This window comes from Eumetopias jubatus, unplaced genomic scaffold (genome assembly GCF_037043125.1).
Source record: "Eumetopias jubatus isolate StellerSeaLion01/CBP00866 unplaced genomic scaffold, mEumJub1_p1.0 scaffold_74, whole genome shotgun sequence".
NCBI lineage: Eukaryota > Metazoa > Chordata > Mammalia > Carnivora > Otariidae > Eumetopias > Eumetopias jubatus.
In genome coordinates this window covers 326,787-350,757 of record NW_028274880.1, presented here as the reverse complement: position 1 = coordinate 350,757, position 23,971 = coordinate 326,787, and the positions used below count along the sequence as shown (strand labels likewise).

General features: G+C 45.1%; 1 protein-coding gene across 1 annotated transcript; it reads right to left on the bottom strand.

The window, feature by feature from the left end:
- Nucleotides 1–3,923: 3,923 nt before the first annotated feature.
- On the bottom strand, nucleotides 3,924–11,303 carry LOC148161762 (cryptic protein-like). The gene is made up of 6 exons (XM_088020577.1): nucleotides 11,281–11,303; nucleotides 10,915–10,967; nucleotides 10,654–10,827; nucleotides 9,793–9,907; nucleotides 9,451–9,560; nucleotides 3,924–4,045 (listed from the first exon to the last, which is right to left on the bottom strand). Exons 1-6 carry the CDS (start codon nucleotides 11,301–11,303, stop codon nucleotides 3,924–3,926), a joined length of 597 nt encoding a protein of 198 aa, XP_087876703.1.
- Between the last annotated feature and the right edge of the window lie 12,668 nt (nucleotides 11,304–23,971).

Sequence of the window (23,971 nt, the reverse complement as noted above, 5' to 3'; positions counted from 1 at the left end):
TGTGCCTATAAAGCTTATAGAACTTAATGATAAGGATTCAAAGATAAATTCAATGGAAAGGTCAGTCACAGGGCCTATTGCCCGTGTGATACAAAGCGACTTGTGCCAGGCTGGCTTTTGCAGACCTCAAGCATTGGACATACATTCAGAGCTCCACTTAATGCTCCCAGCCAAGAAATCAATTGCTTCCAGGCTGGGGTGGAGGGACTGTGATGTGGCCGAAGGTACAAGAGGGCTCCTGGCCCGGCAGGCATTCGCTTTGACTCTGCAGTAAACTCTAATGCAGAAGTGGGTTAAAGGCTCTGAAAGGTCAGGACATTGACACCCCGTGACTGGTATCACCCCTTGTGGCTCTCCCTGTTCCTTCTCTCAGTGTCCTCAGGGCCTCCCTTAGCAAGAGCCCACATGGCCTTGTGGAAACAGATCCTACTTTTCTAGACTGTGCCAGGGTAGTCTGAGTGAGACGGGAAAGTGGCAAGGAGAGAATCACTTCTATAAACAGTCCACAGTGGAGAGAGCTTGTAAGTGCTGTCTCCAAAGGAGGGCCCCGCATCAGCTGTCATGGTGAGCAAAAGCAGGGCTGTGAGAAGGCTCATCCCTGGGATGGGGCAGCGCTGAGATCCTGGCCTAGGAAGGCTGTCTCTGTGTGCTTTCCTCAATGGCAGGGTGGAGATAAGACAGGTGACACATTTATGTGACATTTCCAACCACGAGCCCTGGATCCTTTTTTGTGTCCTGGGAAGTGTCAGCTTTTTAATGATCTCTCTGGACCCCTGGGGAGCTATTTACAGGGAAAATACCTTTTATCCTCAAATTCTCCATGTGCCATGAAGAAGCTGGTGGCTTACTTTTCACAACTACTGGATGATAGTTTATGTTCTTTTCTGAGTTTGGTGGGTAAAGTTTTCTTAGGGAGAGAGGGAGGGAGGGAGGTAGATGATAGATAGATGATGATAGATAGATGATATAGATAAAAATGGTTAATTTGGGTTTCTTATTTATAGTCAGGAATTATTCTATTAAAAGGATCCATTTTCTACTTAAAAGGTAAATGAGTGTTTACATCTTACATATTCCTACTAATAATTAACACATTTTGCTTTTGCTTTGGACCACAATTATAGCCTCTCAAATGTGGCACAATCCTCTCAGTTCAATTTCCTAAGTGCAGCCTTGGAAAGTAAGACAATGTGTCCTTTTGTCTGCCTATGTTTTTCAGCATACTTCCTATTGGTATAAAAGTGTAAAAAGCATTTGGTAAATATTCTACACATAGTATAAACATATTCATCGAGTTCTGAGGAGAAGTTTTCAAAGTTCATCACTTGTTTGTTTCTAGAATAATTGGGCTGATATAGAAGGTACAGCTCAGAATGCACTGGAAACCATTTAAAGACAACCTTGCTGTCAAAAATCACAATTGCCTAGAAATATTTATGTCTCACAATGTTAGTAATTACTTTTTCAGGAACCATAGTCCAAATCAACCCTTTACTGACCTGACCTGACTTTCTCCCCAAGAAGACATGAAATGGTCTACGGGTATCTGAATAGGGGGACTCAATGTCTCTACTCATCAGGGAAATATAAATCAAAACCACAATGACATATGCAACCTGTTAGGATGGCTCTTATACCAAAGACAAGAGCTAATGAGTATTTATGAGGATGTGAACAAAGGGGAACACTTGTACACTGACAGTACAACCATCGTGGAAAACAGATGAAGTTCCTCAAAAAATTAAAAATGTAACTACCTCATGATCTAGCAATTCCACTTCTGGGTATATATGTGAAGGAAATAAAAACAGAGACTTGAAGAGATACCTGCAATCCCTTGATCACCGCGGCATTACTCAAAATGGTGAAGAAAGGAAGACAACCTAAGGATCTGTCAACCGATGACTGGAGATATGTGTACTTCCACATGTGTGCACGCTACGTGTAGCACTGCGGTAGCAGCCTGGGGGAACTCAGCGGGACTTCCGTTCCAGAGCTCACAGCGAGCACTCTGTTCCCCTCGAGGTGTAGTGTTCTCTCATCCAGGGGGAGTCAAAACTCCCCCTGCAGTGCAGCATTTGACAGTTGAGCACTGTGGTAACTGTCTGGGGGCAGGGCACCTTTCTGTCCCCAAAAGTACTCCCGCACGTGCGGCGTTACGTCATCACATGGGCAATATGATGTCATGGGATGGCCTTTCCGTTGAGTTCGGCTGGGAACATTTTAAATGAAATTGCATAAGCCTTATAAAATACCAATATCTTGATCAATCAATATTTCAATGCAGGCCGTATTATCTATTCCCGAGTCCTTTCCTTGCTCCCATTTTATTCTTATTTGTTTACCTGAATAATTGGTAATATTCTTCTTGTTTTCACTCCGATTTCTCATTGTGGGAACTGTCCAAACAGGGCTGTGAAAATTATCAGAGAAATATCATTGGCAGATCCAGCTTAGAAGCGCCTGACTCCCGAGTACGGTGCAACTGATAGGAAGATGGGCCTTCAGTCCCTTTATTTTTTGCAAATTCATATTGATTTCACCTTGGGGTTCAGACTGAGGCTGGATGCTTGCTTCCTAGACTGTCTTGAAAGCATAAGCAGTCCTAGAGTTGTATGAGTTAATTATTAACCCAGCTTCATGTGGTTGTTGGCTATGTTCCTTACTTATGGTTTATGCTCCTCTCACAGCACCATGTATGATTGATCATTAACCCTGCTTTTTCCACTCTCTACACCCGTTTGCACATTAATCATAGAACCCTGATGGAGACCAGATGGTAACACCTGTCTTGAAATTATCTGATGCACGCCAGCGTAGCAGATCCTGGATGGCACTGCATTGTTTGGAAGAATACATACCTTTGGGTTGTTTTAAAGCTCCCCCCACCCAAGGCTTCAAGAAGCCCATTAGCTTCCGCTCATGTATCCCTCTCCTTCCCCAGTCACTACATATATACAGTTCCCAGATCCAACAGAGCAAGGCAGCTTTGGGAACAAAGAGCAAGGCGCATCACGTGCATGGACAAGTTTGAGTCTGGAACAAGACTCGGTGGCTGGCCTACTGCAAGGAAGCTGTGCTTGCCTGGTGGGCTAGTAGATGGCTGGACTCCAAGATTGGAGGGCTAGCCTAGAGCCTGAGGCTGTAACCTCTTTGTGCTAATTCTCCCTCTGCCTTGCCTTGAGAATGGGCTCTGCTGTGTACAATCTTCTCCTTTTAAGGAGATGGTGATAATCCCAGTAAGTGCTAATTGCCCTGAAAAGGGTGTCACAAGGGCACTGGTTAGTAGAGGAAGCTGCAGAAAAGGAGGTGGGCTGACTGGCTGTCAGACTCAGGTCTTGGCTCCCTCCTTCCCACCCTCCCTCCCCTCTCTTGCCTTCCTTATCCATGAAGCTTTTCTGAAGCTGCAGCTCTGCTTGACCCGGAGCACAGCCCATGTGGGCCCGTGTTTACCTCCCGAGGACTCAGAGAGTGATGCGGGAGACAAACAGTGCCCAAATGCGCGACATGACGTGTTGCCACAGCCATGGTGCATCTATGTGTGTGGAGGGGATGAAGGGGTGCTCGAGGAAGAGTTGTCATCTGCGAGGGGCCATGTGCTCAGTTTACTCTGAAATCATCAGAGAATTTAGGGTTGAATAGGCCCCAGCACAAGTGTTTACTCATGGTGTCTAAGTCACAGACCTTCAAATAAGGCTTAGGGAAGCGAGACAGTCTTCCACGGAAATATTTATTAAACAATGAAAATATTCATCGAATGCGTCAGTTGATAGGAGATGAGACAAACCTATTCCCTACAACGCAGAAAATGAGAGGCTGCCCAAGTCCCGGCTTTCCCAGAGAGGACCATGCTAGCTCAGGCTGCGCGGGGATGCCAAGGCTCTGCCGATGTGGAACTGGGGGTTCGGTCCTCTAGGGTCTGGTCAGCAGTCTCCCTCTTCCCTGAGGAGGCTTTGGAAGAACAAGCACGGAAGAAGGAAGAGAACACTCAGCATGCGTTGTGCACTCAGTCCACTGGAGCGTGCGGCGACAAAATCTTCCAGGTCTGAAAAAATAATCCAGGTGAGAAAGGGGTCAGCCCATACTGAGCTTCAGTGTTGACTCTCCGTGGTGGAAGGAAACAGGCTGCCCACAGGAAAGGATTAAGGCCCTGCTGGCAGTCATTTCTTGGATAGAAACTCACAGGATCCTGCTTTAGTCAGCTTTGGTTAGACCAAGTCAGCCTTGCCCGCGGGGGTCCACAAATTGGGACTGTGAGTGCCATATGGTGTCCCTCTCGGGAGGCCCATGGTCACCCACTGAGCTCAGAGAGACAATATTAGAACTTCCACTATACATTTATAGAAAATGTAAAACTAAGCCTTACAATATTTACTGTACTTCTTAGAATCTACTGAATCAATTGTTCTATGGCCATTAACTCACCTCCTACCAAAAAGGAAACTCTGCCTCCAGGGGATGACTTACTGTGACCTAGGATTTGTATCACATCCTTATCAAAAGGCCTTTTTTAGACTTGGTCAAACACAGCACAGATTTTTATCGTGTGTATTAGTCCTGTGCAAATGTGAGAAAGAAGATGTAAGTAAAATTAAGTCTGCACCTGCTCTGCATGACCACTGTCTCACACCACTGAATGCGGAACATACTCAAGTATTTTTACTGGAGGGGAGTGGGAAATTAAAACAGATAAAAGGATGAAGACCACCCTGAATGAGGAGAACGCCATATTTCAACGTGGGGTCCAGAACCAGCATTCCTAAAACTCTCCAATTTGCAGATACCTCTGGGAGCCAGACGCCTTCCTCTCCTGCCATGACACCCAGAGAATCTTACCCATTGCAATGGCACCTAGCGTGGGAGACTGTCCCTGGAGGGCAGGACAAAGGGTCTCTCTCTCTCCCACACAGCATGTTGTTGCTGGCTGGGGCCATGACCCTGGAGGGCCACCTCTCCCATAGGCCGAATAGGCTGGTTCTGGCCCTATGATGGTTGTTTCCTTGTTTGGGTTGGTTGGTGTCAGACATACCGTTTTTAAAACTGAGTTGGAAGCATGAGGTGAGGCTTGAGCTGACCCCAACCTGACATTCACATTCCCTGTTTACCTCTGAAGGCACTTGAGTTTGCTACTTCACCCTGTCAGTACTTAGACTCTAAATTTTGGAACACTAAACTGGTTCTTGAAGCTAATGAAGTACTTAATTTTGGGGGGCTAACCACCCCATGGTATAATGAGTTTTTGGCCTGGCTCAACACTAAGCTTCCTGTCTGCTGGAAGCCTGTTTTTTGTTTGTTGTTTTTTTTTTTTTAACCATAATTAACTTAATGCCCCTCAATTAGTGGATATTGTTCACAAACTATAAAACACATTTCAGGAAACTTGCATATAATGTTAGATTATGAAATAATTTTTGAAACCTCACTATATTGACTTGAACACTGCTAATGGGGATGAGAATAAAATAATAATTATTTTGTGCATCATATATAACAGGTGAAGTCCTTTTCATCTTAACAAATCAATGGGGTAAATATTCAGCTCTAATTTTGCAGTTGAAGAGACTGAAACACAAGCAAGTTATTCAACCTTTCATCAAAATCATAAGGATTATAACAAGTATTTTGGGGGATTTGAACAAGTATTTTGGAGGGATTTTTCCAATGCTTTTTCTATTATCCTACACTGTCTCTTTAAATGCAAAATTAACAAATGTAAATGAAGAAAATAGTAGAGGTAATGAGAGTTGCCTGCCTCAAGCATATCGTTTAGAATACTCAAAATGGTTTCTTTTGAAAGCAATCTAATAATAGGTAAGGGCTTATATGGTGTTTCTTCTTTGGAGCTGTATTTGGAACTAACTGGTCAAAGACAATCCGTTCAATATTTATTGAGAATATTATTCACAAAACACCATTTACAACATGTAACAGGAAAATGACAAAATAGCTCACAGCAACAAACAAGATTATTTGGCATTCAGTTTATCCTTCAACATCTCTGTGAGAGGGTAGAGGGCAGGTTGAGAAACTAATAGCGTTCTTCTGAATCAGAATGGAAAACCATGCCCTTGAAAAGACATTCTATTTGGCATTGAGAAAGCCTGTCATTCTTGGACCCACAGAGCATCAGGTCAAGAAGGACCTTAGGAGGTCCCATGGCCTTCAGGTCCCTGGAGGTGCTGGTGGGTCATGATTTTGTAGTATGATGTTATCTACTGGCGACTCACCCATTCACAGGTATCCTTGATTCACCTCTTTTCCTTATATTATGAACATAATTTTCCATTCTATCTTCCATATGTTCTTCAAAATCCTCATAACACCCCGTTAAAGGATTTACAACACCTATAGATTTAGAATATGGCCCTATTTTCAATATTCAAAATAACACTATCAAAAATATCTTTAGTTTGTATTGATAATTATTCCTATAGGAAGAGTACAGAAATGGCACAGTAGTTGAGATTCACATTCTGAACCTTATGCACCGTTGGTGGGAATGTAAACTGGTGCAGCCACTCTGGAAACAGGTACGGGGGTTTTCAAAAAATTATTAATAGAACTCCGCATGATCCAGCAATTCCCTCTCTGGGCATTTATCCAAAGGAAATAAACATACTAACTCAAAAATATATATGCACCTTTGTGTTCACTGCATATTTTTTACAATAGCCAAAACATGGAAGCAACCTAAGTGAACACTGATGGATGAATGGACAAAGAACATATATGATATAAATAAAATGAATGTGACATAAGTGTGGATAAAAGAAAATATATGATAGATAACACAAACACACACAATGGAATATTTGTCAGCCACATAAAAGAAGGAAATCTTGCCATTTGTGACAACACGGATGGACCTTGAGGGCGTTCTGCTAAATTAAATAGATGGAACAGAGAAAGACAAATACCATAAGCTTCACATCTGGAATCTTAAGTAAAAACAACACAACTCACAGATACAAGAAGTTTGGTGACTGCCGAAGGTGAGGGTTGGTAGGTGGGCAAAGTGGGTGAAGATCCAAGATCAAAAGGTACAAATTTCCAGTTTCAAAATAAATAACTCATGGGGATGTAATGTACAGCATGTTGACTAAAGTTAATAAATCTATATTTGAAAGTTAGTAAGATTGTAGATCTTAAAAGTTCTCATCACGAGAAAGAAAACCATAACTATGGAAGGTGATGGATATTAACTAGACTTAGTGTGGTGATCATTTCACAACGTACAGAAATGCCGAGTCATTATGTTATACACCTGAAACTAATATGCTGTTATATGTAGATTATATCGCAATTAAAAAAAGTGTTTGATGTACTTCAGGGATGTCCTCATGTAGAGCATAAATGGTAGCCATTTTATTCAGAGTAATATTCTTACTATTCATAGAATAATATTAATTATATCAATATGCTATGGTATGTTCCTTGGCAGTATTTTTAAATAATTAAATGTTATAAAATGTATTATTTCTCAATTTGACAATTAGCCTTTTGTGATTATCTCTTAAAGAAACATCAGATCCTGTTTATTAGCGGTAGGCGTTAACTCCTCTAAGCCTCGGTTTCCTCAAATATAAAAAGTACGATAATACCTATTTCATGGGCTTAAGAGAATCAAACGGGATAAGGTGGAGACAGGGCCTGAACTATACTGAGAGCCATCATCATTCTCATCACCATCCCTCCTGTCATCATAACCTCCGTCAGCAAGCCAGCAGGGTCATCCGCCCTGAGGAAGGAAGGTCCAACAGTACAAAAGTGCTCCTGTCCTCTCGGCACCTGACAAATTACTGTGAAACATGACTATTTTGTTTAGCTGTGATGAGCAGAAGTCACATGGAGGAGCCACTGTCCCAGTCCTTGGCAGACAGCAGTCCCAGCCTTGGAGGTCTCCAAGGATAGAAAACAGTAAGCAGAGGGTCTGGAATCTGGTCCCTGCCCTGTTGCTTCTGAACCCAAGCTGGCCTTGCACAGGAGACTGCAAATGCCCACAGCTAGCCCCGGCCCCACATTCCTGCTGGGAGCGCCAAGGGCATGTAGGAAATGACTTCACCTGTAGGACCACACAGGTGCCACTTGCCATCCCGATGCCTGTTCCCTAACTTGTGTCCTTCTTTTTCTGAGCCACAAAAGGAGCAGCCAGTGAATCAGGGGCATAAGCCCGGCAAACAGAAGGAGCAGGGTGCTTTGGGAAACCCGGTGGGCAGGAGACAGGGAGGACAACCCGCAACATCGTGCAATGCTGTACTATCATCTCTCTCTCCCTACTGGCACTGGCCACACCACGCACAGCTGCATGAGAAGGGAGGGGCAGGAAGGGGGGGTTGATGGGCTGTACCTTCATTTAGCATCTCTTGACAGCTCATCCTCCCCAAGGTTGCAGCACAGGGAGGGAGGGGCAGGAAGGTGGGCTGGAAGCTGAGCAGTCATTAAGTGCGCTCCTCCACTACTGGGCCCACCAGGAAGGCAGGGGCAGGAGGCTGGATTGGAGGGTCCACCCCCAGTAGTGGTGCCCCTCCCCTGCAGTCCTGACAGTGGACAAAGGGGTGGGGGGTGCTGTTGAAGGGCTGTGATATCAGGAAGTACATCCCCTTCAACTGTGGGATTTGGCCAGGGTCGAAGAAGGTGGACGGAGGAACAGAAAAGGGGGTCTGGGAGCTTTGACTGCTCACTGCACAGCCAAGGCCCCCAGGGCTGATGAAGAGGCTGAAGGGATGTGCCTTCATTCACTGTGCTTCTCACTGGAGTCCAGGCAGAGCATGCTGAAGAGGGGAAAGGGTGCAGGATGTGGGATGGAAAGACTGTGCTTCCTTTTCCTAAGTCTGTTTTCTGACCCAGGAAATTCATGTTCCTGAGTTTAACAAGGGAAACATGTGCCTTGAGTTTGCTCCCTGCTCAGAATTCTCACAAATGAGTGTTCACCCCATGTGTTCTCCACACCCTCCTGGCTTTTCCTATGCCTGGCAGGTCTGAGGGTGGTTACAAGGTGCCTTCCTTCTCTGGGAGCACTGCCTGGTTGGCTCTAAAGGGCGGCGCCTGGCCATCCACGCCTGTCCCTGTCCTGCTCCAGTGCCCTCCTCATTTCAAAGTTAAGGAGACGGTGTTGGCGTGGTGTCACTGGAGATTGAGTGGGCAACCTCTCTGCCAGGCTGGCTCTGCTTACCAGCTGCTGTGCTCCCCAAAGTCTGCTCACTCAAAGGCCACTGTTTGGAAAACACATTTAAACCCAGCAATCGGGGCAGAGTAAACTTAGGAATCACTCTAAATAATAATGATAACATGCTATGTGATTCACAACCAGTGTGACTTTCCTAAGTGATCAATCAACCCAGCTTCTCATTTCTGTGTCGCCTGGCATAGCTACATCTCTGCGGATTGGAAGGTACCAAGGAGCAATGCCCGGCGTGCGGGGACTGTGTGCTCAGGACGCGATCCTCTTACCGCAGCTGCCGGGCGTCTGCTGGGGGAGACAGTGCAGAGCTGCGAACACACACCTGCAAAGGCGGCAGCGGTGGAGGGTCCAGGCTCCGTGCATCAGGGCGCCGCATTCCCTGAGCGGACAGAGAGGCACCATCGGCGGGATCGCCCCGCCCGGCCCCCCGCCCTTCGTGTCCGCTCCCCTCCACGCCCCGCCCCGCCCCGCGCGTGCTCAGCGCCTGCGCCCATCCACTCTCCTCCCCCAACCTCTACCCCGGCGCCCCCCGCCGCGCCCGCTCCCCTCCACAAGGTCAAGCGCCCCTTCTCCCCCCGGCCAACTCTCAGCCCGCTCCCGCAGGCGCGCACCTCTGCCTCTGGTCGTGCTCGCAATAACGGCCGGTGAAGTGGGCGGGGCATACGCAGAAGCTGCCCAGGACGCAGGTGCCGCCATTCCTGCAGCAGCGCAGCGGCGGGGGCGCGCCTGTTGGGGGGACCTCTGGGTGTTGGCGCCGGCTGCCTCCTGGCCCTTCGCGGGAGACTCCCCCCGAGAGGGCCTCATGAGCCTCCCCGGAGAGGCCCTAAAGTTTACCTCCCTGCCCATGTGTGTTTGCTCAGGTAAACCCTACTTGTTAATTTAAGGATTCAAAACAAACTGCCAGGGGTCCTGGAGGGTCAGGATCTGGCTCAAGGACCCTGCAAGTCAGATTTTCTCTCTTCCTTCCATTCATATGTTAAAGTCAGGCTGTGACTTTCCTGGACAGTGATTAAAACCAGGCCTTCAGGGCAGGGACCACCCACAGGTTTTGAGGACTACAGAAAACCCTCCCAACCCCTTGTCCCTGCCAGAGGAACATGACACCACCACCCCCCCCCCCCAAGCCAGAGACGTGGGGTCTGGAGCCTGAGAGTCTGCAATAAGCCAATCAAGGGTCCGCTTTTCACTTCGGGTGCAATAGTTGCTTGAATATCTTTAAATCACACTCCTCTAGACCTGAGCAAATGCAACCTCATACCAATGAAAGGGCACAACTTGTTTTCACAGCAGAGGAGCACCTCACTCGGACATACTTTTCACTTTATAGTATATCATCATGTGAAGATGATAAAATGAGCTCTGTTGGGGCTTTCATTTTATCCTTAATGTATTCCAAGTTGTTCTCCGATCCTAAACTGGGAGGCCAGTGACGGAGATGACCACAAAGCTTTTCGGGGGACAAGGCGACTTACCACCTTGGAAAGCCCTGAGGTAGGGACTTGAATCCTGGGGCCGCCAGCCATCCGTGCTTCCATTCCCCTCTCCAAAATTATTCAGCATCCAGTTGAGTGTTTTCTGCTGGAGCTTCTGTGCTGTAGCATTGTTGATTTCTTCTCTGTTACCCTTATGTTTCTCTCCTTGATAACCTTTTGAAAACATTGAAAGTATGAGACTGATGATGACTAAACAATAAATATACAATAAAAAGGGAGTATAAATAAAATGCTTCTTACTGTTGTCTCCCAAGTGGATGATGTGTAATGCCAAACTGACAAAAAACAGAAGCCTAGAATGTTTAAAGAAAAATTTTGAAGTTTAAAATATTAAAAGTAAAAGTAGAAATGTACATATGCTTAAAATGTAAAGCAATCATATATAAACATAAGTATATACAATATGTAATGTATAATAAATATTATGCCATCATTTTGTAACTTGTAGATGTAACTTAATTAATGTTGTCGTGACTTAGATTTTGAGACCAAGGAAGTGTGCATGTCCCTTAATGAGAAGGAACATTTGTGCATGCACTGCAGTTTATTCTGGAGGCTTTTGAATGCCCCTCTTGGCCCTCAGATCTGGATGATGTGTGTCCTTACCTAACAGGGTGTCTCTGGGTCATTTCCCGCTGACGCGTCTGGTGTAAGCGTCTCTTTCTCTCTTCAGTACATTGAAGATCAATTTCCAAGGAAGTGGAGATCTGTTTCCAAGGAAGTCGAGTCTTACCACGTTTTGTATTTGAAGGGATCTTTACTCCAGGTCCTGGAATAACTGCATTAGGACATAAGACGGATAGGGAAAGAAGATATAGATCTTTCCTACCATTCTCTAGGCCGTGAGAAACAGCAGTGAGATCTCTGCGTTCTGCTGTGGAAGCCCATGAGGCAGTGAGCTGCTGTGACAGGCAGGGCCCATGCTGAGCCTCCAGGACTGTCCCCTCAATGAGACCTGGTGGGGGTGGGGTGGGGGCTGGAGACTTGGGGCTGATTCTGTCCTCAGTGGTGTTAACAGGGCTGACAGCAACAGGAGTAGTCAATCTCTGCTGTCCACATTGGTGGCTAAGGCAACAAGCCTTTCCCTCACTGAAAAAACAAAACAAAACAAAACAAAAAACCACAAAAAAATTAAAATCTCAACAAGAAAAGTTTTCACAGGAAAATGGACATTTTATACTGCATACCCTTGTATAGTGGCGAGGGCCCAGCTAGAGAAGGGAGCCCTTGGGTGGGTGGGACATGGGTCCTAAAAGTCTTGACTGCGGAGCATGAATATAAAGGGAGACATTTCCTCATGAATGACTGCTGAGGAAGGAAGGGGCGTGGGTGTGAGGTAGGAGAGAGAGAAGGGAGGGAAAGAGAGAGACAGAAAGAAAGAAAGAAAGAAAGAAAGAAAGAAAGAAAGAAAGGAAAGAAAGAAAGAAAATGAAAGAAAAAAGGAAGGAAGAAGGAAAGAATGAAGATAAGAAAGAGGAATGAAGGAAGGAAGGAAGAGGAAGGAAAGGAAAGGAAAAGAATAAAAGGAAAGAAATCGAAGATGTATGCGTACTATGATGCAGACAGTAAGTATGGAGTCATGCAGGTGATAGCCAGTTAGGTCTAGCAGGTAAAGACAGGAGAGGATATGGGATGCTAAACCAGGAGAGACAAGTAGTGTGTGCTGAGAGTGTCTACACTGTCGGCCAGCAGCGTTGGGCTACCCCGGTTTACCAGGCCCGTTGGGCTTAGTCAGGTCCCCTGAACCTGCAGCGTTCTCGGGGTGGACAGAGCTCACTCCTCAAAACTCTTTCTGAGGTGGCAGCTTCAAACTGGCTCAGTCACTCCCCACTTAGAGTGGCTGCCTGATGGGGTCCCGGGCTACCATAATCAAGGCTCTTGGGTCTCTCTTACTGGACGGAATCTCAACCCATCCTGCACTGCCTTGCCTGACAGGCAGTCCAGATTCCTCTAGGTGTGTCTTCACGGGGAAGAACTGGCACATTTGTGCAGACTAGCACTTGGAATTAGGCTGTGTCCTGGTCCCCCAGTAGCTCACTACTAGAACTCAGCCTGTCCCTACGGATGCCCTGGTTCAGATTCCAGGCTCCCCTAACCTGTGTCTCCCACGCATGTGCAGTATGTACTCTGTCAGCTGGCCTTTGGCTCTTGGGGCCTGTTAGGCTCAGGCTGGTCCCCCAAAGCTGCATAGCCTCCAGAGGGGACAGTGCCCGATGCCCCCCGAATCTTCCTGAGGTGGCAGCTTTAAACTGGGGACTACCAGTCCCCGTTTGGACTGACTGCCTGATAGTGGCCTGGGCTGACCAGTAAGCAAGTCTCTCAGTGAAGGAGACCCTAGCCAGGGGGCTGGGCTGATGCAGGCAAGGTGCTACCATTTCCTCCATCTCGGCCTTCAGGGGGACCATGCCCACTTGTGCCGAGTAGAGCTTCCGATTAGGCACAAACTTGGTCCTGCAAGAGCTGAATCCTGTGATCAGGACTCCAAGACCCTTGCCAGTTCTAGATCCCTCCTGACACTGGTCTGCACAGCCGCACATGCCCAGCACGTAGTCCTTCTGCAGACCTTGGGCACTGGGGCCCTCCGGGCCTGGGGAGTTAGTGCCTGTCCCCAAATGCCTGCACAGTGTAGAGGATGGGAGAGCCCCCCCCATCATTCTGAGGCAGTAGGTGCCAATTGGTGGCACTCATGCATCATTTGAAGCTGTTACCCCTGAGTCTGCATTGTGTGAATGGAGGTCTCAGTTCCTGGATCCTCCAGGAGAAGATTCATGCAGGGATCTGATCCGTGCTTGAATTAAGACAGTCAGCAGGGATGTAGCAAGCACCAAACACCTAATTAAAGTGGAAGTCCACTCTCAAGGTGGGAGGATGGGAAAGTTCCGTGAGGTGGGACTATGTAGGAAAGAACATTAGGGGTCAAATCCAATGGCCAAGAAAGAATTCTTGAGACCTCTTTGGTGCAAAAAGGTGGTTTTTTGAAAGCTCGGGGACAGGACCCATAGGCAGGAAGAGCTGCACTGGGGTCATGAGGAACGGCCCATTATATACTTTCAAGTTGAGAGGGGGTTAGGGATAGGGTAAGTCTCTAAGGAACTTTGGAAGCAAGGTTTCCAGGACCTTGAGGGGGCTACCTATTGTTGGGAAAAGGCCATTTATTACCACCTAATAAAACCTGAGTCATGAGAACCTTCAGATGTATATCGGTGGGCTATCTGCTTGGGGGGTGATTACCAACACATATCTTGGGGGGTTTAGAGATAAAGGAAGTTTCCAAAGAAAGTTTGATATGCTAAAGTTGGACCTACAGGATCTGGGGGTTGGGGGTGCTTCCGGGCTAGGATTGCCTTTCCCCCTTAGCAAAGTATCAATAGAGGCAGCTGAGTCCCTAGAAGAAATGTCCCTCTACCTGTTTCAAGGGCTTATCAGTGGGCTGTAGGTATAAGGAAATTTAATAATTTTTCTTCTGCCTTTGTTTCCCACATCAGTGCTGGCCCCCGAGGTTGTGTTGGGATTAGATATCGTAGGGTCTCTCAGGGCTGGAGTAGCTGTGGAGGGACAGGGGTGGGCTCTCTAATAGAGGCTGCTTGGATCATGTGGGAGACTCCTTCCACAGGTTGGGAGGTGGAGTTGTTGACTCTACAAGATTTCTACCCCAGTAGAGCTCCTGGTTTCCTCCATCCCAGACTTCGTGGCAGGATCCATCCTTCATGCAGCATTTCTAGGTGCCTATTTGGTGACAGCCCTGCTGTGGCTGCATGGTGGACAAACCCCAGATCCTTGCACCGTGGAGCCTCCTCTGGAGGACCCTAGCACAGTGCGGTGGGGGCACAGCTGGTGAGTTTCTTCCTACCATGGGGCCCAAGCAACCCAGTGGAGAGGGACTTGCGGTGAACAAGAATGGATGAAGAGGAGGCGGAGCAAGATGGCGGAGGAGTAGGAGACCTAGATTTCGTCTGGTCTCAGGAATCCAGCTGAATAGGGATCAAACCATTCTGAACACCTACGAACTCAACAGGAGATCGAACAGGAGAGTAGCAACAACTCTCTGAACAGAGAAGCGACCACTTACTGGAAGGTAGGCCGTGCAGAGAAGTGAATCCCAGGCGATATTCGGGAGGATAGACGGAGGGGGAGGGGCCTCCGCCGGCCGCCTCTGGCAAGTGATAGAGCCGCGGAGCACAAAATCGGACCTTTTAGAAGTTGGCTCGGCGGAGGGACGTCGCTGCAGTGGCTAAGCGGGGGGTGGAATCCTCCCGGGACAGTGTGGTCTCAGGACCCTTGGGGTCACAGAGAGACCGGGGGTGCCCGAGTGCGCCAGAGCTCCCAGGTATCAGAGCAGGGAAGCCGGCTGCAGATACGGAGCAGAGGCGCGGGCTCTCAGCTCGGGGTTGCCATAAACTGTGATCTGCGGCCCAGTCGGGGCACGGCTCCCCCAGCAGGGACCCAACAAGCAGCAGATCCGGGGAGACTCCCCTTCCTTCCCGGGGAGGAGCGGTGCGGGAACGCACTGCAGGGATCTGCTGGGTTTGGGGACTCCGCGCGGGGTCGGGTGCCAGAGATAGCAACGCTCGATCACAGGCCGGGTGAGCACGGAGTGCGGCCGGAGACCGGGGACACGGAAGTGACTGCTTTTCTCTGGGGGCACACTGAGGAGCGGGGCCCCGAGTTCTCAGCTCCTCCGAGTGGAGATTGGGAGGCCACCATTTCTGCCCTGGTCCTCCAAAGCTGTACCGAGAGCTTGCAGGGAACAAAAGCTCCTGAGAGCAAACCGGAGCAGCTTCCTTAGCCCGGACCGACAAGGGCGGGGCAATTCTGCCTCCGGCAAAGACATTTGGAAACCACAGCAACAGGCCCCTCCCCCAGAAGATCAGCCCAAACAGCCAGCAAGCCAAGACCAAGTTGATCGATCAAGGAGAATAGGAGAACTCCAGCGCTAGGAGAATATTGCCCATAGATTCACGGCTGTTTTTTTTTTTTTTTTTTACCAAGATTCATTATTTCATCAAAGTTAATTTTTGTTGACTGTTTTTTTTATTTTTATTTTTCCCTTTTTCAACCAACATCTTATAAATCCCTTTTTAAAAAAAAAAACATTTTTTATTTTTCATTTTTAGAGTCATATTTTATCCCTTCATAGTAGTTACCCTTATTTTTGGCATATATATATAAGTTGTTCTCTCTTTAAAATTTTGAGGTACAGTTTCTTCTAACAGATCAAAATATACCCTAAATCACTAGTGTATGGCTTTGTTCTAGTCTCCTGCCTGATCACATTCTCTCCCTTTTTCCTTTTTTTTTTTCTTAAATCTTCTTTCTTTTTTCAAACAACTTATCTTACCAAGTCCTTTTATAAGATCTTTTATAATTATCATCTTTACAGTCATCTTCCATCCCTTCATTGTATCAACCCTTATTTTGTACATATATGTCTTTCTTCCTTTAAAATTTTAGGAGGCACTTTTTTCTAACAGACCAAAATACGCCCAAAATCTAGTGTGTGGCACTGATCTATGCACTAGCCTGATCATATTTGATCATATTCTGCCTTTTTTGTATTGCTTTGTGTTTGTTTTTATCTTTTTTTTTCTTTTTTTTTCTTTTTTTTTTCTTTTTCTCTTTCTGTTTTCTTTCTTTCCCTTTCTTTTCCCCTGGTTTCAGGTCTTTTCTGATTTGTATAGAGTATATTTGCTGGGGACGTTGTAAACCTGTTAACATTTTGTTCTCTCATTCATCTATTCTCCTCTGGACAAAATGACAAGACGAAAGAAATCACCTCAGCAAAAAGAACAAGAGGTAGTACCGTCAGCCAGGGACCTACACAATACGGACATTAGTACGATGTCGGACCTAGAGTTCAGAATCATGACTTTAAAGATACTAGCTGGGCTTGAAAAAAGCGTGGAAGTTATTAGAGAAACCCTTTCTGGAGAAATAAAAGAACTAAAATCTAACCAAATCGAAATCAAAAAGGCTATTGATGAGGTGCAATCAAAAATGGGGGCACTAAATGCTAGGATAAATGAGGCAGAAGAGAGAATCAGTGATAGAGAAGACCAAATGATGGAAAATAAAGAGGCTGAGAAAAAGAGAGAGAAACAACTACAGGATCATGAGGGCAGAATTCGAGAGATAAGTGATATGATAAGACGAAACAACATTAGAATAATTGGGATCCCAGAAGAAGAAGAAGAGAGAGAGAGAGGGCAGAAGGTATATTGGAGCAAATTATAGCAGAGAACTTCCCTAATGTGAGGAAGGAAACAGGCATTAAAATCCAGGAGGCACAGAGAACCCCTCTCAAAATCAATAATAATAGGTCAACACCCCGACATCTAATAGTAAAACTTACGAGTCTCAGAGACAAAGAGAAAATCCTGAAAGCAGCTCGGGAGAAGAGATATGTAACCTAAAATGGTAGAAACATTAGATTGGCAACAGACCTATCCACAGAGACCTGGCAGGCCAGAAAGGACTGGCAAGCTATCTTCAGAGCACTAAACGAGAAAAATATGCAGCCAAGAATACTATATCCAGCTAGGCTATCATTGAAAATAGAAGGAGAGATAAAAAGCTTCCAGAACAAACAAAAACTAAAGGAATTTGCAAACACGAAACCAGCCCTCCAAGAAATATTGAGAGGGGTCCTCTAAGCCAAGAGAGAACCTAAAAGCAGCAAAGAGCAGAAACGAACACAGACAACAGACAGTTAACAGTCACCTTACAGGTAATACAATGGCACTAAATTCATACCTTTCAATAATTACCCTGAATGTAAATGGGCTAAATGCCCCAATCAAAAGACGCAGGCTATCAGATTGGATTAAAAAACAAGACCCATCCATATGCTGTCTGCAAGAGACTCATTTTAGACCCAAAGACATCCCCAGATTGAAAGTGAGGGGGTGGAAAACCATGTACCATGCTAATGGACACCAAAAGAAAGCTGGGGTGGCAATCCTTATATCAGACAAACTAGATTTTAAAACAAAGACTGTAATAAGAGATGAGGAAGGACACTATATCCTACTTAAAGGGTCTATCCAACAAGAAGATCTAACAATTGTAAATATCTATGCCCCGAACATGGGAGCAGCCAATTATAAAAGGCAATTAATAACAAAAGCAAAGAAACACATTGACAACAATACAATAATAGTGGGGGACTTTAACACCCCCCTGACTGAAATGGACAGATCATCTAAGCAAAAGATCAACAAGGAAATAAAGACTTTAAATGACACACTGGACCAAATGGACTTCACAGACATATTCAGAACACTCCATCCCAAAGCAAAGGAATACACATTCTTTTCTAGTGCCCATGGAACATTCTCCAGAATTGATCACATCCTAGGTCACAAATCAGGTCTCAATTGGTACCAAAAGATTGGGATCATTCCCTGCATATTTTCAGCCTACAATGCTTTGAAACTAGAACTCAACCACAAGAGGAAAGTCGGAAAGAACTCAAATACATGGAGGCTAAAGAGCATCCTACTAAAGAATGAATGGGTGAACCAGGAAATTAAAGAAGAATTTAAAAAATTCATGGAAACCAATGAAAATGAAAACACAACTGTTCAAAATCTTTGGGATACAGCAAAGGCAGTCCTAGAGGAAAGTATATAGCAATACAAGCCTTTCTCAAGAAACAAGAAAGGTCTCAAATACACAACCTAACCCTACACCTAAAGGAGCTGGAGAAAGAACAGCAAATAAAGCCTAAACCCAGCAGGAGAAGAGAAATCATAAAGATCAGAGCAGAAATCAATGAAATAGAAACCAAAAGAACAGTAGAACACATCAACAAAACTAGGAGCTGGTTCTTTGAAAGAATTAACAAGATTGATAAACCCCTGGCCAGACTGATCAAAAAGAAAAGAGAAATGACCCAAATCAACAAAATCATGAATGAAAGAGGAGAGATCACAAGCAACACCAAAGAAATACAAACAATTATAAGAACATATTATGAGCAACTCTATGCCAGCAAATTAGATAACCTGGAAGAAATGGGTGCATTCCTAGAGATGTAGCAACTACCAAAACTGAACCAGGAAGAAATAGAAAACCTGAACAGATCTATAACCACTAATGAAATTGAAGCAGTCATCAAAAATCTCCCAACAAACAAAAGCCCAGGGCCAGATGGCTTCCCAGGGGAATTCTATCAGACATTTAAAGAAGAATTAATACCTATTCTCCTGAAACTGTTCCAAAAAATAGAAATGGAAGGGAAACTTCCAAACTCATTTTATGAGGCCAGCATTACCTTGATCCTAAAACCAGACAAAGACCCCATCAAAAAAGAGCATTACAGACCAATATCCTTGATGAACATGGATGCAAAAATTCTCACCAAAATACTAGCCAATAGGATCCAACAGTACATTAAAAGGATTATTCACCACGACCAAGTGGGATTTATTCCTGGGCTGCAAGGCTGGTTCAACATCCACAAATCAATCAACGTGATACAATACATTAACAAAAGAAAGAGCAAGAATCATATGATCCTCTCAATAGATGCAGAAAAAGCATTTGACAAAGTACAACATCCTTTCTTGATCAAAACTCTTCAGAGTATAGGTATAGAGGATACATACCTCAATATCATAAAAGCCATCTATGAAAAACCTACAGCGAATATCATTCTCAATGGGGAAAGGCTGAGAGCTTTTCCCCTAAGGTCAGGAACGCGGCAGGGATGTCCACTCTCACCACTGCTATTCAACATAGTATTAGAAGTCCTAGCCACAGCAATCAGACAACAAAAAGAAATCAAAGGCATCCAAATCGGCAAAGAGGAAGTCAAACTCTCACTCTTTGCAGATGATATGATACTGTATGTGGAAAACCCAAAAGACTCCACCCCAAAACTGCTAGAACTCATAAAGGAATTCAGTCAAGTAGCAGGCTATAAAATCAATGCACAGAAATCAGTGGCATTCCTATACACCAACAACAAGACAGAAGAGAGACAAATCAAGGAGTCGATCCCATTTACAATTGCACCCAAAACCATTAGATACCTAGGAATAAATCTAACCAAAGAGGCAAAGGATCTGTACTCAGAAAAGTATAAAATACGCAGGAAAGAAATTGAAGAAGACACAAAGAAATGGAAAAACGTTCCATGCTCATGGATTGGGAGAATGAACATTGTGAAGATGTCAATGCTACCTAGAGCAATCTACACATTCAATGCAATCCCCATCAACATACCATCCACTTTTTTCAAAGAAAGGGAACAAATAATCCTAAAATTTGTATGGAACCAGAAGAGACCCAGAATAGCCAGAGGAATACTGAAAAAGAAAAGCAAAGCTGGCGGCATCACAATTCCGGACTTCCAGCTCTATTACAAAGCTGTCATCATCAAGACAGTATGGTACTGGCACAAAAACAGACCCATAGATCAATGGAACAGAATCGAGAGCCCAGAAATGGACCCTCAACTCTATGGTCAACTTACTTTGACAAAGCAGGAAAGAATGTCCAATGGCAAAAAGACAGTCTCTTCAACAAATGGTGTTGGGAAAATTGGACAGCCACACGCAGAAGAATGAAACTGGACCATTTCCTTACACCACACACAAAAATAGACTCCAAATGGTTGAAAGACCTAAACGTGAGACAGGAGTCCATCCAAATCCTAAAGGAGAACACAGGTAGCAACCTTTTCGGCCTCAGCCGCAGCAACTTCTTCCTAGAAACTTCACCAAAGGCACGGGAAGCCAGGGCAAAAATGAACTATTGGGATTTCATCAAGATAAAAAGCTTTTGCACAGCAAAGGAAACAGTCCACAAAACCAAAAGACAACCGACAGAATGGGAGAAAATATTTGCAAATGACATATCAGATAAAGGGCTAGTATCCAAAATCTATAAAGAACTTATCAAACTCAACACCCAAAGAACAAATAATCCAATCAAGAAATGGGCAGAAGACATGAACAGACATTTCTCCAAAGAAGACATCCAAATGGCCAACAGGCACATGAAAAAGTGCTCAACATCGCTCGGCATCAGGGAAATCCAAATCAAAACCTCAATGAGATACCACCTCACACCCGTCAGAATGGCTAAAATTAACAAGTCAGGGAATGACAGATGTTGGCGGGAATGTGGAGAAAGGGGAACCCTCCTACACTGTTGGTGGGAATGCAAGCTGGTGCAACCCCTCTGGAAAACAGTATGGAGGTTCCTCAAACAGTTGAAATTAGAGCTACCATTCGATCCAGCCATTGCACTTCTGGGTATTTACCCCAAAGATACAAATGTAGGGACCCGAAGGGGTACGTGTACCCCAATGTTTATAGCAGCAATGTCCACCATAGCCAAACTGTGGAAAGAGCCAAGATGCCCATCGACAGATGAATGGATAAAGAAGAGGTGGTATATATATATATATATATACACAATGGAATATTATGCAGCCATCAAAAGGAATGAGATCTTGCCATTTGCAACGACGTGGATGGAACTGGAGGGTGTTATGCTGAGTGAAATAAGTCAATCAGAGAAAGACATGTATCACATGACCTCACTGATATGAGGAATTCTTAATCTCAGGAAAGAAACTGAGTGTTACTGGAGTGGTTGTGGGTGGGAGGGATGGGGTGGCTGGGTGATAGACATTGGGGAGGGTATGTGCTACGGTGAGCGCTGTGAATTGTGCAAGACTGTTGAATCACAGATCTGTACTTCTGAAACAAATAACGCAACATATTTTAAGAAAAAAGAAAAAGAAGAAGATAACAGGAGAGGAAGAAAAGGGGAGTATGTCAGAGGGGGAGACGAACCATGAGAGATGATGGACTCTGAAAAACAAACTGAGGGTTCTAGAGGGGAGGGGGGTAGGGGGATGGGTTAGCCTGGTGATGGGTATTGAGGAGGGCACGTTCTGCATGGAGCACTGGGTGTTATGAACAAACAATGAATCATGGAACACTGCACCAAAAACTAATGATGTAATATATGGTGATTAACATAACAATAAAAAAATTAAAAAAAAAAGAATGGATGAAGATAGGGGCGCCTGAGTGGCTCAGTTGTTAAGAATGGATGAAGACCCCAAGAATGGGAAATGTGTGACTTCAGCCCGAGAGGCCACCAGCTTCCCCTGGAGCGCACCTGCTTGCAGGGCAGCACAGAGTAGGTGGGAGGGCCTCGGGCCCGGATTTGGGGTGCACAGTCCCCAGCTCACTCCCCGAGAATCACATTGAGGCAGCAGCTGCAAATCCTTATTTGGACTTGTAGCCTAATCAGGTCCAGGGCTCTTCCAGAACCAGGGAACCCAGAGGACTCTTCTTGGAAGAATCATCTTCCAGCCAACTAACTCTGCCCTGGGAATATATTCCAGTCTCTTCCAGCTGTGTCTTTGGGAAAAGTATGCTCGTTTCTGCAGGTTATGTCTTGAAGTTAGACATACCCCTTATCCCTCTAGAGACGGATCCAATGACCTGGCCTCCTCAGACACTCGCCTTGTTCCAGATCCTGGGCATCCCTGAACTGCCCGGTCCATGTACAGTACGTCTGGACTGTTTGCCTGATTGGGGACCTGGTGTCTCCCTTGCCAGACAGCCCAGCTCTCTCTTACTGGAGGAATTGCCAGCCAGTGGCCCTTCCTTGCCGTAGCTAGTTCAGTATCCTCCAGCTGTGCCTAAGGTGAGCCTAGGCTGCATTGTGCATATAAGGCATGTGACTGTACAAACCCCTTGTACCCTGAGAGCCAGCTCCTGAAACCAGAGTCTGCAAACCCTTGCCCTGTTCCAAATCCCTGGGAACGCTGCACTGAGCAGCCCTGCATGTGCAGGGCACACTCCTTCAGCAGGTCTTGGGCACCTGGGGCCTTAGCCCCAAGTAACTGCCCGGTATGCTTGGTAGGGGGAGCCCAGCCCCAGAATCTTTGTGAGGTAGCAGTTTTATTTTTTATTTTTTTTCAATTTAATTACTTTTTTTAATTGGAGTGTCATTGGTATACAATAAAAATGAGATGGTGTACATCAGAGTGATCCGATAGTTTTATACATTACTAAATGATCCTTAGGGTAAGTCTAGTTACCGTCTGTCATCCTACAAAGTGACTGTAATTATATTGTCTATATTCCCTACGTGTATATTCATCCCCATGGCCTATTTATTTTATAACTGGAAGTTTGTACCGCTTAATCCCGTTTACCTATATAATCTGCCCCGACCCCTTCCTCGTCTGGTAACCAAAAGCTTGTTTCCTGTATCTATGAGTCTGGTTCCAATTTGTTTTGTGTTTTAGATTCCACATATAAGTGAAATCACTCTAGGTTTGTTTTTCTGTGATTCATTTCACTTAGCATAATACTCTTAGGTCCATTCAAGTTGTTGCAAATGTTAAGATTGCATTCATTTTCCCAGCTGAGTTATATTCCTTATGTATACATGCCTCATCTTCTTTATTCATTTATCGACAGACATTTAGGGTTGCATCCAAATCTTGGCCCTTGTAAATAATGCTGCCAGAAACACAAGGATGTGTATATCTTTCCGGATTGGTGTTTTTTTTTTGTTTGTTTGTTTGTTTTCTTCATGTATATACCCAGAAGTGGAATTGCTGGGTCATACAGTATTTCTATGTTTAATTTTTTGAGGACCTTCCCTAATGTTTTCCGTAGGGCTGCACCAATGCACATTCCCAGCAACAGTGCGCGAGGGTTCCATTTTCTCCACATCCTCAACAACACTTGTTATTTTTTGTCTTTTTGGTAATAGCCACTCTGACAGGTAGGAAGCCATATCTCATTGTGGTTTTGATACGCATTTCCCTGATGATCAGTGATATTGAACATCTTTTCGGAAGCCTGTTTGCCATCTGTGTTTTGTTTGAGAAACAGTCGATTCAAGTCTTCTGCCCATGTTTAAACCAGGTTATTAGTGGTTTTGGCATGACATTGTATAAGTTCTTTACATATTCTCAATATTAACTCTCATTGGATGAACGTTTTGCACATGTTTTCTCCCATTCACTGGGTTGCCTTTTTGTTATGTTGTAGGTTTCCTTTGTTGTGCAAAAGCTGTTCATTTGATATTAAGCCATTTGTTTATTTTAGCTTCTGTGGCCCTTGCCTGAGGGGACTGGTCCAAAAAATATATTGCTAAGACCAATGTCAAAGAGCATCCTGGCTATATTTTCTTCTAGGAGTTTCATGGTTTTGGTTCTTACAGTCAAGTCTGTAATTCATTTTGAATTTATATTTCTGTATGCTGTAAGACAGTAGTCCAGTCTCATTCTTATGCATGTCCAGTCTTTCCAATACTC